The 19,579-nt window shown below is 34.5% G+C and overlaps 1 protein-coding gene across 3 annotated transcripts; it reads right to left on the bottom strand.

Moving 5' to 3' along the window:
• Nucleotides 1-132: 132 nt before the first annotated feature.
• On the bottom strand, nucleotides 133-15,307 carry LOC114354973 (peptidoglycan-recognition protein SC2-like). Of its 3 annotated transcripts, XM_028307597.1 has the most exons (6): nucleotides 15,028-15,307; nucleotides 11,414-11,569; nucleotides 7,195-7,359; nucleotides 5,324-5,525; nucleotides 3,433-3,545; nucleotides 133-1,755 (listed from the first exon to the last, which is right to left on the bottom strand). In XM_028307597.1, the coding sequence occupies exons 1-6, from the start codon at nucleotides 15,206-15,208 to the stop codon at nucleotides 1,517-1,519; spliced, it is 1,056 nt and encodes a 351-aa protein (XP_028163398.1). In that variant the 5' UTR covers nucleotides 15,209-15,307; the 3' UTR covers nucleotides 133-1,516. The 3 variants fall into 3 exon arrangements, with proteins under 3 accessions (XP_028163398.1, XP_028163396.1, XP_028163397.1); XM_028307595.1 differs by lacking the exon at nucleotides 11,414-11,569; XM_028307596.1 differs by lacking the exons at nucleotides 133-1,755; nucleotides 3,433-3,545; nucleotides 5,324-5,525; nucleotides 7,195-7,359 and adding an exon at nucleotides 9,508-11,071.
• Nucleotides 15,308-19,579: the final 4,272 nt, after the last annotated feature.

Below are 19,579 nucleotides of genomic sequence, written 5' to 3'. Positions count from 1 at the left end.
TGGAGCGGTTTTCTCATTCTATTGAATAGTTCGGCTGTCTTTCCGTAACCTTATCTACTAAGTTCAAAATATAAACGGGATCTGAATGTAAAAGGACAGGTTAGCAAATAAGTAAGTACTACAAACAACATAGACATTGGAAAACGAGTTTTATTGTTGATAAGGCTTTATTTCATTAACCCGGCAACTCAACGGCTTAACCTAGGTACCTACCTAACATAAACCTAATTTGTCAAATAGCCATATCAATGGTAAATAGGTACACAATACAAGTAATCCAGTATTTAAATCTATTTAATGTGAACGAATTACACGATTGCGGACTGGCGGAGTACCTAATTACTAAAGTAGGTAACTTGCAGCTATTCCATATAGCCGGTATCGGGTAATAGAACTAAAATAAAAATTAAAACTACGTCACTTCCACGGCTTCAGGAAAAGACAGTAAAAGAGGTAAGTACCTACCTACTTCAGTCTTGTATTTCTAGAGTAGCTTGGAAATCTTATTGCTTAACAGCTAAGAATGAAACATTAACAACATTGACTGCTGTAATGTTTTAATTTCATTGGTAGTTTTGTCTAACTTACAAACCGCGCAGCTTACTTATCCTAAATGATATAGGTAATTATGACACTTAAATGCTTTCAATTTTTGATCATTGAACCCTGCACAACCATATCATGTAAATGAAACATTACTTAATAATTACATATTAGCTTTGCATCTAAGATAAACTATACGTAGGTAGGTATAGGTACTTTGCACTAAATTACACCCCTGATAAAACCATGAACTAAAAGTACATAAACAAAAAACATAAATAATTTAAGTTCACATTGCTACGTAGCATAAAGCGTGCTGGTTCTATATTCGTAGCAAAGCTCCTATAAGTACGTCCATACAATTTAGTTTGTCGTGTAGAACCACGTCATGGAACGCGCCCGTCCACTTAGTACTAACATAGGTAGGTACTTAATGTGGATTTTTGAATTCGTGACGAAATGCAAATGGGATGGTATACGTCAAACCCACCTTAACAGTTAACCCTGAATAGTTATTCTTAGTTAAGAAGTTGGTACCCTGACCAGATTTCTAAGTTTAGGTACCTACTTATTTCAAGATTTTATCAAAGGTACATAGTTATTAACTTAAAATTTAATGTCTGTGTTAGAAACTATAAAGAGTTCACTATGCTTCTTTTAGTCCTGAAGTTATCCTCTCAAATAGGATTGTGATGCTTGTATTAGTAAGTAGTCATAACTTATTACAGACACTTATTTTACGAAAATCCACATCCATATTTAGATTAATGTTCAGCAACAGCCCATCAGGCTAATTACATACTTATTAGTTAAAAAATAGCATTCATTACAACTTTAGCTTGATGTGCTGTCGATATTTATCTCAAAAATAACATTTACTTACTTCTACATAAAAATCTTACTTAAAAATTAGTAAAAATAAGGTAAATTATAACAAGTTTGTGATGCAAAGCTTTTTTAAGTAGCCTTAGTTTCATTCTCTTCCATAGATCTGGTCACACGATCTGCCTCTGAACTGTAGTTTGTGGTCGTATGTGTGCCACTGCTTGATTAGATTGTATAAATTCGTCCCGGGGCTTTCCGTGCTCTGTAGGTCTTTTGCAGGAACTATGTAATAGTTAGGGTCCAAGTGACCCCTAGACACACCTTCTGCGAGCAACAGGTTGAGCCTCTCCACTTGACTTGTAGTGACGTTTGTATTTCGATAGTCACCTGATAAAATGAATACCAAAATTAGTTGTGTTAAGTAGTAGACCAGTAGAAATCGACAATTAAGGTCTAAAATCGCATATCATTTATAATATCTAGTATAGGTACAGAGTGTTTCTGCTTGAACTGCAACAAAAACTATGTACAAAAAATTAGCCAAGTGCGTGTAGGGTTCCGTAATACATAGGTATTTCAGAACAAGCAATTACTTCATCTAAAGTCACTTTTAATATTTTCTTCTAAGGAATTTTTATTAGTATGAAATTTTATAATACATGAGTTAAACGACTATTATTATTAAACTAAGTGATGTATCATAACCGTTATAGTTTTCCTTGAAAGTTCCCGCCTCTCGATCTCACAGCTGCAACTCCTGTGTAGCCAGGATTTACAGCTTGACCGCCAATAAAAACCCAACCAGTGAAAAGGTCAAGTTTGTCCCGGGGGAAAGTTAAACTGTCATTGGACCCGTAACGAAATTAATCAGAAGAACAAAGGAGTTCAAAGTTAAAAAAAAATGTAAACTTTATTACGAGTATAACCTTTGACATGAGTCAACGCGCAACGCTCTCGTAACATTGAGCCAATGTCCCCCTTATTATGTAGAGGCAAAAAATGGGTAGGTAGGAAACTGGAATTACGTAAAAAGGTTTTTCCGTTTTTCAGTTCCAAGGTAGAGCTTTTATGAAGACTGAACCGATTTAGATGGAATTGTTATAGATATTATTTTATTTGAGACCCAGGGAAAACATACTTAGTATAGATAGTTTTGAATCCAATTTTTGAAAGGGAGACACGAGCGAGATAGTGTTTTTGTATATGTCATCGTGAAATTGTGAACTCTGTCAGTTTATATAATATGTATAACGCATTAGATTGTAAACTAACAGTGGGTTAGGTTAGGTTAGATTGTAATTTAACTAGGTACGTCAGATTATAATCTGACGGAATTCACAATTTTACGGTGACATATACAATAATACGCGGGTGAAGCCATGGCATAGGCTAGTGAAGCAAAAGAACTAAGGGTCTTTAATACACATGTAATAGTGGTGCAGTGTCTCCAACTCTAAATACCTACATATAATAAACCAACCAACCAAAAACCAAAACCAACTTATTAGCTGTCTGATGTCAGACTGCATTACATGGTCAGGTGTCGATGATAAGATTCTAGGTTCGTCAGGATTTTTGCAAAATTTGAACTCACCACTTTGATAATGCTCGACTCTGTGAAAACTTAAGAAGGAATAATATTGTAGCTTTTAGCTATGTCTAGAGGTGGTTCGCTTTTAAAATAATGTCACATCAACTAGACACACAAAGTAGTATGTTGGTACAAGAGATACACAATTGATATTTTATAGTTGGTTATTCATGCATGCGATAAGATAATTAAGTAATAAATGTTGGATCATAAGAGTCAATGCCAATCATGCTTAGGGCCTAGTTTATCGTTACTAATGTATGGAAGCATATCGTAACCACCCGAACACAAAAGTGGCACCTAAATACCCACTAGTTTAAAGTTTATAAGACCTCCTACCTAAATAGTGCAAGTATTTATTTCTCTTTCAGATTTTCGTTTGTTGGCGATAGCTAAAAAACTAGAAGTGACACAGACACTACTCGTATTACAAATAAACGAATTTATGAAACAAAATAAACTATTTATCTTACCAATGAAACCAATACCAAGGGAACACCTATTAAATGTATAAGTATGGGCACCTTCCCGGTTCCAGCCCCGACCTTCGTACACTCGTCCGTCGTTTCCAATTAAAAAGTTATAGCTGAAAAGAAGTATTATTGGCAGATTAACATAGTTATAACATAGTAGGTACCTACCTACTTAATTAATGAATGGACTTTATAATTAGGCTTAGCTCCGCGTTACATCATAGCAGAGTTTTATTTTATCGTAGCTATTAGGTTTTATGCCTTGGAAAAATTATTTTTCCAATCCTACTATCCTACTAATATGTATTGTAATTGCAAAAGTTTGTGTGGATGTGGATATATCTGGATGTCTGGATGTTTGTTACTCTTTCAAGCAAAAACTACTGAAAATCATGGAGGTTGTGATAACAAACCAAACATACTTTGGGATAAGAATTGGACAAATTAATAAATATTGGGTGCCCAATATCTATCGTCGTAAACCTTGTGTACCTAGACTCTTTGCGATACTGAAGTCAAGCAGGACGTAAAGGGCTTCAATTTGGAGGGCCAAAGATATGGATTGAGCTTTCTAATCACTAAAATTATCAAATGCAAAATCATGATGAGTGGTACGGAAAAATTAAAAGCAGCTATCTTCCATGGACTGCAAATCCATACTCTTATAAAAGACTGTACCTATTTGTAAACCATATAGCACATATTGAATCTGAAGCATAGCTAAGTTGTTTTAGTAGTAATTAAACATTTTTTGGGGAATGTTAGAACAAATAGATATACTGGTGTTCAAAGTTGGTTGCTAAAATCCTTCAAAATTACACACGCCAATTTGAGCATTAAATTGTATTTTTTACAATAGCCATTTCAACTGATTCCCACATAATGTGGGCGATTATATTAAGGGACAAGGAGAACAGTTCCACCAGGACAGCAGGATAGTGGAAAACAGATACCATAGTACTGACTGTTGGACTTTAATAAGTGATTATCCTGAACAAACCCATAACAGAAAAGCTTCCAAAAGACGTTTTTGTAGTTTTTTCTTTATTATTTGATGAAAAGCATATTTTTTATAGAGTAAGAGTCCCTATTTCTATCTAAGTAAAAATATTTTAAATGCATAAATTAGTATTTTCATGTCGATTTTTTTGAGAGAAATAGCTAATAGTCTTTATTTTAATCTAATTTGACACATCTAATAATTTTCTAGTATTCAGCAGCCTACTCCTAAACAGAATTGGCTTTAAGCTACTATACCGCACAATGACTATCCCCAATGTTATTGGGCGTAAATCAATATAAAATCGAATAATACACTTTATTTTTAAATATTAAAGAGCAATATTAGGAAATATACCATAAAAAATGATTCATCCTAAGGATTAGATGGGCATAAGTACAAGTAATACCCAAAATCACAACAACAGAAATAGTAAAATAAAGGCCTAACTTTTTTATTTAATTTTTTTTTATACTCTTTGTCAATATTTTCAAAAATGTCTCAAGTCAAATTATATTACCGAGCCCAGTGATGATGTATGCCTAATTTGAAAGTTGTAGCTGATAAAATAAAGATTTTAGAGCCAAAAAAACCGCGATCCGCCGATTTGTTTTTTGGCTTTTCCCAAAAAACGGAATTTTGGAGTTGTGCCCATTCATTATTAAGGGTGCGATATAGGCTATTATTTATGACGATCGATGACTGACTAACTTTCACGCGGGGAAGCCGCGGGCAAAATCTAGTATTATAATAAAATTAAGGATTAATCTTAACTATTGTCAATTAATTTATCAGCAAGCGTTATGTAGGTGGGTATTGTCAAAAAATGAGAGCTGTTTACGTACGTAAGCTATCTACTTAAGAAGTTACCTACATAAAACAGTTACTTACGGTATATCGTATTTAAGGTCTTTCAGGAAGTATTCCTGCAATCTTCTGACATAGGCTGAGCAGTCGCTAAAAGTGTGACACTCAGCGCCGACCGTGTGTTGGATGATGACCAATTTGAGAGGATCATACGTGTCAGTCGTGGAGTTGTGGTGAAAGTCGTCGGCCAACCACATTTCTCGGGTTATGTTCCACTCATGCGGAGCTATAAAATATTCAAAAAGATTTTAGCGACGAAAAGTGCTAGAAGCCGTAGTAGTTGTAGCCGTATTACAAAGGAAGGATTGAGGAGGCTTACCGATTAAAGGCCTATTCAGACCTAAGCGGTATTCGCTACCGTCTGCGGCAAAGAAAACGCTCTAGCCGCGGTACTTATACTAAATACCTGAGCGAAACCCGCGTGGTATGTACCTGTACTCACAGCGGCAGCGAATATCGCTCATCGCTCAGGTTTTTATAGGCCTTTATTTAAGCTATTCGGCGACTGAAAGGCTCTATGTTTGCCACCATATCACATTGTAAGCGACGGACATGGTTTCTACCTACTTAGCAACAAGTGGTAATATACCAATTTTATCAGCTACTTCAGAAACCGTAACCAATTACAATAATGTACTAATCGATATTGATCCATCTCGTTTACGTATTGTGACTAAGTTATAACTAATAGCGAGATGGTATACTAGTCCAGTCATTACGTACATTCAAAAAAGAAAATGAATTTGCGCTTCTAATTTTTTAATATGTTGTAGGGGATACCTAGAAAAGCTTAACTTGAGATTGTCGACCAAGCTTTCCTAGGAGCTTTCGCCGCCATGTTGAAAAAAAGGGTAAAATTTGTTTTTCGGCAATAACTCGGCTATCCGATGAGACTCGAAAATTTTTGTAGGACACTTTTTGTAGCTTTCTTTGTGCTCTACAATAACGCCCGAACCATTTTTAGCGTATCATGCATCGTTATCGAGATATCGATCGATAAAGTCAAAAATTTTGGACACAAATTATTTCGGAATAATTAAATAATTAACGTCAGATACGTACAACATAACTTCGAAGGAAAGGTTGCAATCATATTCGACGGTTATCCGACTGATATGACACTCGCTGGAACGAAAACTTCGGAAAGAGTACGACGTTCGAGAAAAAACCAATCGCCGGAGTTCACATTCGATGAGACAACTACTCCAAAAGTTAGCCAGGAGAAGTTTCTCACAAGGGATCAAAACAAGAACCAACTAATACAAATGCTTTGCCGTTACTTAAAAAAAAGTAATTAAAAAGTAATTAAAAGTAATTAAATTTTACTTTTTACTTTTTAATTAATTATTTAATTATTTCGGAATTTTTCATATTTATTAAGACCCAAAGAAAAAAAAAGAAAAAAACAAAAATTGTGTCCAAAATTTTTGACTTTATCGATCGATATCTCGATAACGATGCATGATACGCTAAAAATGGTTCGGGCGTTATTGTAGAGCACAAAGAAAGCTACAAAAAGTGTCCTACAAAAATTTTCGAATCTCATCGGATAGCCGAGTTATTGCCGAAAAACAAATTTTAAGCGTTTTCCAAGATGGCGGCGAAAGCTCCTAGGAAAGCTTGGTCGACAATCTCAAGTTAAGCTTTTCTAGGTATCCCCTACAACATATTAAAAAATTAGAAGCGCAAATTCATTTTCTTTTATTTGCCTTTTTTTCGGACGAAATGACTGGACTATACATTTCGTTTCATTTCTGTGTTACCTATCCCTTAAATATTCCTTTTCCCCCAAGATAAATTTCATAACGTTCGGATATTAATTTTTAGTCTTAAACAATCAATTTATATTGTTACTACACTAGGTGCTTAATATTTGTTAGGTGCATTAAGCTTACCATAGTTAACGCCTTGGTCTTGGTCCGTTTTCCTCATAAACAGGGTGTAGTAAATAATGAGCAAGATGACTACTATCAATGCTGTAGTAGCCGCTAGGCAGGACAGACGCTCAGCCTTTGTAGTATTTCTAATTATACTCCAAACATATTTGTGAAAAGGTAGATCTGTAAGAAAACAAATTAAACATGGTAATTAAATACCACATGCATGATGATGAGTAAAATTATTGAATTTTAACCATCTGTGTTGTTAAGGAAAATGTAAGTTCTTTTGTGAAGTAGGTAGGTACTGGCTCTATCAAAAGGAGTCAATTGTAAGCTGAGGTTTCAATCCTCTACTGGAAAGAGGACAAGTCCATTCAGATCCGTTGATTTTTAGTAGAAAACGAGTTTTTACTTTTTAGTTATGTAAATGTTTTTATGTTTAGTTCTATGTGCAGTGTGCAATAAGTATCTACCTATTCGTAGTGCCAATGGCCTTTGCCCGTAGCTCCGATAGCGATTTTGTTTTTACAAGACGATCGTAAATTATTGGCATCGGGTACATTCCTGTGATTAAAAGTTTATGTAGTGATGTGAACTGATGTGCTATATCCTACTTAATATTTGTATGGATGTCTGGATGCTTGTTACTCTTTCACGCAAAAACTACTGAACGGATTTTGATTAAACTTCACAGGATTATTATTGTTTACTAGCTGACCCGGCGAACTTTGTTCCGCCTTAATGGCAATAAATAAGCAGACTTTTTTTTTTAATTTCGAACGGGATAAAAAGTATCCTATGTCCTTCTCCTAGCTCTAAACTACCTCCCTGACAATTTTCAGCTAAATCGGTTTAGCCGTTCTTGAGTTATAAGTGGAGTAACTAACACGACTTTCTTTTATACATATAGATAACCCAGAATAACAAAACATAGGCTATAATTTATGACGATCTGTGACAAATTAAATTTCACGTGGGTGAAGCCGCGGGCAAAAGCTAGTATCATACATTTTAGTTGCAAAATTCCACTTATAAGTGCATAAGATGCCACAGTGTTTTACCTTGTTGTGCTGTAGCGCGAATCAAGAAAAGGTTCAACAAACAGACAAGTCGGCTTACTTAGACTTATAGACTATTGTCATGTTTTGAAGTTCATTCGTTCGTTTCAGCCGAATGACGTCCACTGCTGGACAAAGACCTTCCTCAAGGATTTCCACATAGACCGGTCCTGCGGTCCGGTTTAAAAGTATTAGGTAGATTAGGAAGGTACTTACATTATTATTCTGTTGTATTACTTTAACTTACATGTATTATTTTGTACTTCAGGCAAACTAGACCGTTTGGTCGACCTAAGTATAACTTAATATATTATTTAAATTATTTTCCTTGTACTTGTAAACTAAGAGTAGATATAGGAGGTGAACATAGCAAAAGTCCCCACCCATAGCCCTTGAGCCGGACGGTAAATTTTAGTGTTCAAAATGTCGATTTTTGAACGTCAATACCTAAAGAACCGTTTGAGGTAGATTTATGAAATTTTAAGCTAATGTTTATCTTGCAAGTCTCAACACATGAGCCAAATTTGAAGTGTTAATGCCCAGTAGTTTTTGAGTGATGAGAGGTCAAAAGTGGCTCCAATTGGTTTGTCTAAATATACGCACGGTGCAGTCCCCTCCCTGGAACTAGGCTTAACATGCTCCCGCATGTCTAGAATGTTTGCTGAATGTTGATTTAGTCGATTTTCTCCTGATGGGAACGTGTAAGACAAAAATAAAATTTCCAATATTATAGACCTTCTAGAGCAGATGCCGCGAAAACTATACAAGATATAGAAAAACTTGACTATTTTACCTGTAGCAAATTGAATAAGCTTTTTTTTGTTCATAGTAGTCATGTCATTAGGACGCATAGTGTCCGAGGATTAAGTGAAAAACCGAAAAGTGGTACTTTTAAATCACCTTCTCCCCGCCGGCTCAAGGGCTAAGGGCGGACTTTTGCTATGTTCACCTCCTAACTAGTCTAAATCTTTATTTACTTCGGGACTTTTCCCGAAGTCAGAAATTGTGTTCCACGGATTTCCATCTATAATGCTTTATTGACTGGACTAACAACAAACTAGGATAAATAATAATCAGTATCAGTTTTCAATCTTGAAAATAAATCGTGTTTTCTGTTTTTTTTTAGCAATTCATACTTTAAGTACCGTGTTAATATTATGACAATAAAACATCAATGTGAAATATTTAAAGGTTTTATTTCTTTAGTTCGTCGTTGTAGTAATGATACTTTAATAAAAAAATATATTTTAATATGAATTTTGTGATATACTTGCAACATTTATGTCACTATATGTATTTTTTTTCATAATACTCTCAACAATTTATTTAAGTAAGTAGGCGGCTATTAATGAGTAGGTATTCTTTTTATTCAAACCAGAAATCATAATCCAAAATCTTATGGATCACACTCAAGCTGTAAATGTGAGATCAATTGTTTATACTTTACACAGAGCTGTCCCAAAAATAGAGTCACCCTAAGCATTTACCTAGAATTCAATTAAAATGAAAAATATTTATTTATTCAATGTTGACCAATATTTGGCACTTGTGGTGTGTTAATATTTGGCAACGAATTAAATTTAATTAGGCTCACAGTACATGACATGATCAAGTATGAATCTACTTTCAAGATTCTATGCTTAAGTGTGAATCGAGCTTTAAGTGCCGTTTGTGCGTGCGATAATTATGCACTTAACTAAGCTATAGCTGTGTGACTTAGCTCCGATTACACTATTTTAGGGACAAAATACGTGTAAACACAATCATACAAACTAAACTGAAAACGCTACCTATTAGGTACCTATTATTTTGTAGAAGTTATCGTTATTAATTAAGTCCGCTTCAGATGCAATAAAACAGCATAAAGTACAATCAATTTAGTACTTAAACTTAACATTAAACATAGGGGTTATCTACTTAGAATCATCGAACTCTTATGTATACAATCCAATAAAATTATTATAAACACTCATATTATATAAAATAATCATATAAAAACAAGCTAATCATTCCGAAAAGTTATTACATTTAATTAAGTAGGTATTATTCCATAACAAGACCATACGCATAAAACACAACAGTCTAATACCTACACACAAGATTCTTGGATAACAGGAGAGTTTATATAACGTCCAAAATTATTTGACCTAAATAATTAATTATTTGACTAGTATTTTCTCAATAAAATTAATATTTCATTAATTTTAAACACCTAAGTAACTACTAATTATCATGAGCATATAGTATAGTAAGAATCAACTTAAGGTCATGATTTAGTTGATGTCTTATTAGCACCGTGTTTCAGCGTAGACATTTATCTTGATTCACTGGGTCCCAATTGGTTATGTTGTTCAAATGACTCATCACATTTGGTCCTGGGCTGATCGTGAAAGTTACTATTTGGCAGTATCCTACGACCGTATAGTCTGGTGCCAAAACCTTAAGCTCCAGCAGTCGTTTCAGCAACACATTGATGTGTTCAAATTGAAGTGGGTCTGATTCGTCTGTCCTGTAGTCACCCAGGAACATAACACTGACGCCTTTCTTGTTCCACTTGGCCACCATGGCCCCGAGGACGTTTGCTCCTCTGCCTTCAAATATTAAACCCTTTCCACCAACAAGAAAGTTGGGACCGATGTCGTCCCAATTTAACTTTAAATGGTCATCCTGGATTTGTCGGACACTTTTGATGCACGAATACCTTTTGTCGCAATACGCTCCAGCGCTGTGCCCAATATAGACGTATTTGACAGGTAGAGCCAAATATTCATCGCTGTTTCCTTTCTTGATCGACTGCCATTGTTCACGTCGAAGATACCAAGGCTCCTTTAATCCTAAAATACCATATCGTATCCATCAAGAGTAAGTACAACATATTTTATTGTTAGTAATAATAGCAGTGACATATTTTAAGTATTGGTGGTGTTAGCGTTGGGTAACTACATAAATCCTAAACGGACCGAAGCATTTACTATCAGATATTTAATTTTGATAGATTGCTGTTAAATTAAATTGCGATGAAGTTCTTAAAATCTGATACTAGGATTATTCGCCTCGACAAAAGAAGAATAGAATTAGTTCATGCATGTTAGTGTTTGTGCTGATCGAAAGGTTATAGGTTAAGGATTGAAGCGGCCGTCTCCCGTAAACAAATACACAGACATTGGTCTATTTACCTATGTCTAGTCGTACTTGATGCCACAAGGCTACATACACGAGGTAGATTGCGAGGCCTGAGGAGACAAGGAAGGCCCAACACAGGAAAACCGCCACGCTACAACGCAGCTTTCGCGTGGACTCTCCTGACATCAGCTCAAGGCCCAAAAAGCGGCCTGAAACATTTAAATTTAAATTTTATTATCACACGATTTTATGGTTCAAAATATTATGGTATTTTCAATCAATGAGACTATTCAAAGAAAATACCAAATGGGCCTAAGTTAACACTTTTTAATTCTAAGACAAATAAGTCACTATTGTAAAACCAATTTCAAAATATGTCACTACCATGGTCAAAAAAGTGCATCATGGAATAGTAGGTAGTTTACTCTTTATTTTGGATGGATGCAATACGGTTCAAGGCGTCGCTCCGACCAATTCAAGATGCTAAGTAGTGAATGTTAAGGGGGCAAATTACAAAATGAAGATGAACGCATCATATTCATTTTCTATTTTGCCTTTGTATCTGTAAACTTCAACTGGCAACCCTATGCAGGTCAGAAACTGACCAACGGATATAAAGGTGGACTTCGAGCACAGAATCATTCAAAATTTATCACAGCATTGCTTAATTTATTTTAATCCATGCTATTCGATTTCTTGTGAATTTTTGTACCTACAGGTTACCTACTATCTAAGTATGATAAGTAAATACTAGGTATTACACGAAATACGTATTTATTTGGCGATGACATGACTTTATCAATTAGCAAACAGCAATATAGGGCCAAACGCGATAAATCCAGTTAAATCTGGATATGAAATCCGATTTTAACTAGATATACTGTACTGCTAAGAGGCAACAAATTATGATAAATATATTTACTTATCCTAACGACAGTACCTTCGTGGATTAAATCAACTATCACCACGCCTTTTCGTAGAATTTCAGAATTTGGGCACGTGCACTAACGTCCAACATGGCAAACAAACACTGTGGCATTTTGTGGTTAATGGCAAAATGTAAGGCACTGATAATGTGCTGTAAATTTTTAACTTGACCAGCCTTAATAGAAAACCCAATCAGTACAAAAATAATTCTTCTTTTATGTAAGTCATATACTTACTCGTTTTGAGGTGGGGTGCGATTATACTCATAATTAGCAAAGTACTAAGTAGTACTTATATTAGGCAAGTGCCAACCAGTAGGTAATAAGTTCTTATTGTGCACTCTATACAACGTGCTCTTTTTGATTTCCTGGAACTCTAGGGTATTAATAAGACCACTTCAAAGAATGGAATGGCATTACATTTTTTGTTAAATTCAACAAATTTTTTCGACTTATTTTTTCATACGAAAATACTTAACTGTACTATTTTTCACTTAAATAATTCATAATTTACATACACCTATCAATAAAAAGTCTGCACAAAAAGATTAGGTGACAATTTTGAAAAAAAAAAAAAACTAGCTACATTGATGATACTATAATCTAAATCAACTAGGTATCTTCTAAATCTAGAATCCACAATATCTTCAAAAATAACTCTAACTAGTTTTTATTTATAGAATATACCCTTAAAATTTCCGGAAACAAAAGGAGCACGTTGTATAATAAACGATGAAAAACCTTCAGAAACTAGGTTGACTAACTAGCTAGGTATTTTCAAGGAAAATTTTTACACAGATTCCAAAGGACACAATAACATTATTACATGTAACATTTATAATCGGTATTTTCAGCGCGGTGCAGCAGACAAACAAGATCGGTCTCCGAAAAAGTTAATAATCAGTTCCTGGTAAAACTGCAGATAAGCAGTCTGTAAACAAAGTAATTGTGATTGAACGTATTTTAAAGTATTTCGGAGATAATAAGTTAACTAATTAGTACATATAACGCACCACGCACCTAAATTCCTCGAAGCATACCTATGTTATGTTGCCCTCATATCTTCTTTTTATTAATTTTAGTAACTATAATCTTTATATTAGTAAACATAGGTAAGCTGGTAGTTCGAGGAATAGTTTAGGTGCGCCTCAAACAGTTTAATGAACGAAAAAAAATGAACATCAAAGAATTTTTGCTCCATGCTGTGATAGTTGTCCTGGGTACCTATTATAACATTTTCGACAAGACCATAGGCAGCTATCACTTACAGATAACCTGATAGCAAGGTTTACTCTAAGTACCTAAGTGTAATACGACTGTATGATGACCCAACTAGGAGTACTTATTTTTTAAAAACTGCCTCGTACAGTACATTAATGCTTTAAGTTCGCATGAGCTACGCATCGCACAGCAATTTTAATAACAAATTACTAATTATAAGTACCTATTTAATTATTTAGCCTTATAACTATGTTAGTTTAGAAGAAGTTAGTGTAGTGATTTACAGATTTTGGAAACTAGTGCGTGTAATTATATCATGTTTTAATATTAATGACAATGATACCAATTAAAATCAGAAAATTAAACTTAGCATAATTCTTAAAGCTGTGGCAAGCTTTTCTCTGAATAAATCCGTTTTTGCAATTGCACTCTATTAAGTGGCTGGTTATTTATTCGTTATTTTTATACATTTACCTACTTCGAAAATTTTGTTTTTAGATATGTTTACCTTCCTACTAAGTCAGGTGTAGTGAGTAACCAATTAAGTTTCTTCTATGGCTATAAAGGTATAATCAATTATTCAGTGTAAAATGCATTAATAAATCTACATCCTTAAGTAACAAGCTAATGTATGTTAAAAGTTATTGGCATTATACCTACGTTATATTTTATGAGGTAGGCAAGATGTACTATGAATGAACAGGTAGTACCTACATAACTGTCATATCATAGATGCTACCTTGATGGATCGCTTTAATTTTTTCCCTGAAATGTCTTAATTAAGTATATTGTGATTATACACAGTAAAACTCTTTTGAATAATATTCACATTATGTAAGGTGTTGTACATAGTTAGTTTGTTAGATATTTTCCTTCGCCCATGAACCTGCGATAATTCTTATGTAAATATGGCTCAGAAAGGAATTTAAGTGACGCATCACTTCAAATAGGTTTTACAAAATTACGATAAATCACTGTATCTGGTACAATGTTACTGGACAAACGTAATGAGCGTAGAGATACATTTTATAGCAAGCATAATAATTATTTATTGACAAATTATCGCTAGCGTAACATACAGGGTGTCAAAATGCATCATGAAGTCTGAGAGCAACACTCTGTAATTCCAATATTAAGATATTAACTAATAATAAAGTGGGAAGTCTAGTCTTAATTCAAAAGCATTTTGCTTAACTAATATTTGGACGTATCTAAAAAATTACACTCCTAATATTGTGTGGCATAATACATTTAGTATGGAGACTCGAAACATTAGGTACATTTTTGGATAGTTCCAGTTTATTCGGTCACCTATTATTGGTACCGTTTGGAAGAGCTCGTAAAGCACTTTCAGGATAAGTAACCAGGTTTTCGATATCTTTTATAGTTTACAAATAATCGAGTGGGATTACTTATCGTTTCCACCCTGTATTTTCCTCGTAAAATCAAGAGGTCGCTGCGGTCGTTGGTAAGTCATAACAAAATCCTTCGCAACAGGCTGCCTCGGCGAATCAACTCACCTTTGATCATTTCCTTGTTTTGTATGGTTTGGTTCACGGATACGAATTTAGGCCCAACATGCACTCGGGATGATTTGGTGACGTTCAAGCTGGTTATGTGAGGCGTTTCCCGGCCCATCTGGGCCGCCATTGCCCCTTCATCCATTAACACCACCTCGGTGCCTAGGCCCGGCTTCGCCATGTTGTTTTCAATAACCAGTCTACGAGACGCACTACCGAACTGGAAAAACCCAACGTCGATGACCACACGACTGCTCACTTTGCACACAGCTGCGCGACTAACTCCGATACCACACAAACATTAGCTCTCTGATAAACATTTGCAATCGTTCCGTCACAATTCGCAATTCTTCTGTCCTTTTCATTGGCCTATGTGCAGTAAAAGATAGTGAGCTAAACGCGCTTGTGATGACGTATATTGAAATGGCAGATGCGTCTTTGTTCAACTGGCGTGTTAGTAATAAGGTTTTTCCGACACAAATTAGCTAATTTAAAGAAGTGGTATTAAGTTCCTTAGTATTAATTTCACGGGTTGGATGGAGTCATTTTTTCGTTTGACTATGACGTATGATCTAGGAGTAGATCTACGATATTATACACGTATTTTCATTTATTAGCACACAGTACATAATAAACAGTTCAACTCCAAGTTTGAGTATTTTTTCGTATTGGTTGTTCGTCCATTTTCGCTGCTAGTTACTTGTGTACTCTACAAAAACCATACAATATACCTCTCGATCTCTCAAAACATGTGTGGACAATAAAGATTGATTTTTTGTTACTACAAGGAAAAGTTACTTACCTAAATGTAGAGGAATGATACTAAGAATTCTAAAGCAATTTAAATAGGTACTTGTTATTATGTAATTACTATTATGAAATAGTGCAAAATTACTGTTATGAAGCTACGAGTAGCTCCCATTTACACACGATAAACGGACAAACTTTAGAACAGAGTTAGAAGAGCTAGTTTTAGTGAACCAAAAATGTTTGGGAGGAAATTGCGTTAAATATATTCTTCCGTTAGGTCATCATCATCATCACCTTTTCAGCCGTAGGACGTCCACTGCTAAACATAGGCATAATGGTTTCTACAATGGCCAGTTGGTAGCGGCCTGCATCCAGCACCTGCCTGCTGCCTTTATGAGGTCGACAGTCGACTTTATGCGTCGTCTTACGCTGCACTTCTAGGTACATGGCCTTCAATCCAGAACCTTGCTGCTCTATCAACCGTCAGTGCTGCGTACCATGTGCCCTGCTCATTGCGACTTCAGCTAGTTAATCCGTAGGGCTATGTCAGCGACTTTAGTTCGTTTACGGATCTCCTCATTTCCGATTCGATTTCGTAAAGTTCTCTTCCGTTAGATATTCCTAACCAATCCAGCCAAACCAGCCAAAAATATTATGTTCTACATTGTTTCCGAAATTTTTATTAGAGAATAAATTTAAAATTCTACATTGTTTAGATTTTAAAAAGCAAGTGAAAGTCATGTAGAGTTGAACAAAAGCTCATGATTTATCTAAGTTGTGCTACTTGTGTTGATTTATTTGTAGCACAAAATAAATGCGAATATGTGTATACTACGTAGTTAAACTTAGTAATGATAAATTCTTTTATTATGTCATTCCTTCCATCTTTTTAAATAAGCATATTATGACTTAATTTTCATTTATTATGGTATTGGACTCTTTTAAATAACTGTTTTACTTTCTATTTTAATGATTCTAAAGTCTAGAAAGCAAGTCAAGCAGCACTTAGTGGGGTCAAGGAATATAAGATAAGTTTGTTATCTATAATACACGCCGTACGAAGCACCTTTAGCTCTTGAAGTAGTTTCTGTAAGTAATATAACTTTGTATGATGTTTTATTCGAATTTAGATAGGTACATTGCTAAATAATATTTTTTTTGTTAAAATTGATTTATTTTATGCTTTTTAGTTGATTAATCCTTGTTATTGTCACTGAAGATGAACAATACCTAATACCTAGTGTAGTGCGTCTCGTAGACTGGTTATTGAATGTATAATGAGATTGACACTATAGTTTTCCATATTAAGCGTAAATAATCATCCCTACAAAATACAGGCTATCTACTTTAAATATCGGCAACTAAAAAGTATCATCTAACTCCTAACTTACGAAGTTTGACCTTCACATCACATCACCTCATTAACATTAGATGATGACTATCAGACGCATAAACTTGAATAACTTTAATACGTGCCTATAAAGTTTGAGGTTTGCCCTCGATTTCTCTAGGATCCCATCATCAGACCCTGACTTGGTGGCAATGGGACCACCTCAGAATTGTACCCTATCGAACAAAAAAGAATTTTGAAAATCGGTCCACAATTGACGGAGTAATCACTGAACATACATAGATAAAAAAATACATATAGCCGAACATATAACCTCCTCCTTTTTTGAAGTCGGTTAAGAATAGATAGATTTTACTTTTGATAGTTTTTGCATTCATGCTAGAATCCACAAATGTAGAGTTTCGCAGACCCTAGTGTCTTATCCAGTTTCTTTTTTGTTTTAAGTAGATAGTAAAATGAGTCGGTAAAAAAGTAGATAATGATTACTAGTCTAAACACGGTAATTAAGTAAAGTAAGTAAAGTAAAGTAAAAGTAAAAAGTATTTTATTTGCCAACAAAAGAATTACAGTTTGTTTATCTAGCGGCTGCTGCACTAAGCTGTGCTTGTGTCGCGGCAAGTAACACAGGTTAACAATGTTGATAAAATATAGTGAGGACATATGAAATCTGATCGTTGGTTTGGGTGGATTCCTTGGCCAGAGCTAAGAAATAGGGATAGATCGACATCACTGCGGACTTCAATAATCTTACTAACGTCATTCCTATAGACATTGTTATAAGTATTTTTACTTCAATTTTCGATTTTTTAACTGAATGCAAGACGCTATAACTAACCAGGCAATATGGAAATCATTGGGGAAGGCCTATGTTCAGCAGTGAATGTCCTGTGGCGGAAATGATGATGAAGATAAATCTTGCAACTCCTGTTTGGCCAATTAAGACAATTCAAGAGGCGATGGCTAAGTCACTCCTGGACTCTGAGAATCGGGATCTGAGGTGTCATGGAATCAATAAACTCGTCATTGGTTGTAATAATGTCGCCATACACTACTGTGTATACATTGCCGACGAAATTACAATTGTACGAGTACAATGTTATAACATGGTTTGGTTGTTATTCATACGAGTATTAGTCGTAACTTTTAATTAGACAGGTACCTACTTAATTTGGTAGATTTACAAGCTATTGTGCAATTTATTTAATTAAGATCACCGAATTTCAATACGTTTTGCATAAGTCTATGTTACTCATTTAACATACGACATGTTGAATGTATAGTACATATTGATTCTTGATGCAAGACAAAAATATATTGACCCATATTATATCAAAATTGATTAAGATTATTATAATTTAAATGTATGATAAAAGTAACCTACATAATCGTTTTATCTTCTTACCGTAATGCACATATCATGTTTTACTAGCTGTAAATCCATTATGATATAAATCTTAATTATTGATAAGCCGAATTGTAGGGGGTTCCCCTAAATATTTTTTGTTTTGTGATATACGAAATCAGATCGTTCAGTAAATGGATGTTATTTCTGTTATTTTAATTAATTAAAACTTTTGTGAATCAATCTTAAAATACTCGTCCTACTAGCACTGTAAGTCGCCATGTGGTTTTGTCTTTAAACTCGTAGAAAAAATGTTTTTGACATGGAAATTCTAATTCAAATTCAACCTTATTAATTTCCCCGTACCTAGCTACTTAAAAAATGTCCTTCATTATTTTTCCGTAACTTTTTTCCAACATTTTAAAGTTACTCTGTTATTTGGAGTGTAGACGAAACTAACTTTCAGAGATCGGTGCAGTCGATCTTGAATTGGACATACCTAAATACTACTAAATAGTATCTTAAAATTATTATGAAATCTTACGTATTACTATACTAGTACCTACTTATTCTGTGGGTATAACGATCTAACCCATTGTAATAAAAGTAGAAGATTTATTTTCCAACAGAAGCATTCATAACTTATACTTGCAACATGTACAGTGAGCACCAAATATGTAGTTCGTGACACCCAAAGTAGTTCTTTTGACTACACGCAACACCTCTTTGTTACATGGAATAATGGTTGTGTTGTCATCTTTTTGGCCACTTTGGGTGTCAGGAACTATTTGACGGAGACTGTACCTACCAAAGTTGTTATTGTTTCGAAAGTAAAAAATGTTTTAATGCGATTGACAAATTGTGTCGCGATGATCTACATAGTTCTAGATTAGCCTGGAATTTGTTATCATTGTTTATCACTTGAAAGCGCTTCTTATAGACTAGTTACAATGAATTCAGATAAAAAATTGTGCTAATCGGTTAATACGGTTATCGAACTAGGAAAAAATCGTTTTATTTTTAAATAATTCGCCGACAAAGAAAGTGTAGGGCTGATAATTTAGTACTAATTCTCTATTCATAGATACATGATTAAAAAAGATTGGGAC

Source organism: Ostrinia furnacalis, unplaced genomic scaffold (genome assembly GCF_004193835.3).
Source record: "Ostrinia furnacalis isolate ACB-3 unplaced genomic scaffold, ASM419383v2 OfSCF2303, whole genome shotgun sequence".
NCBI classification, from domain to species: Eukaryota; Metazoa; Arthropoda; class Insecta; order Lepidoptera; family Crambidae; genus Ostrinia; species Ostrinia furnacalis.
This window is presented reverse-complemented; position numbering and strand designations above follow the sequence as displayed.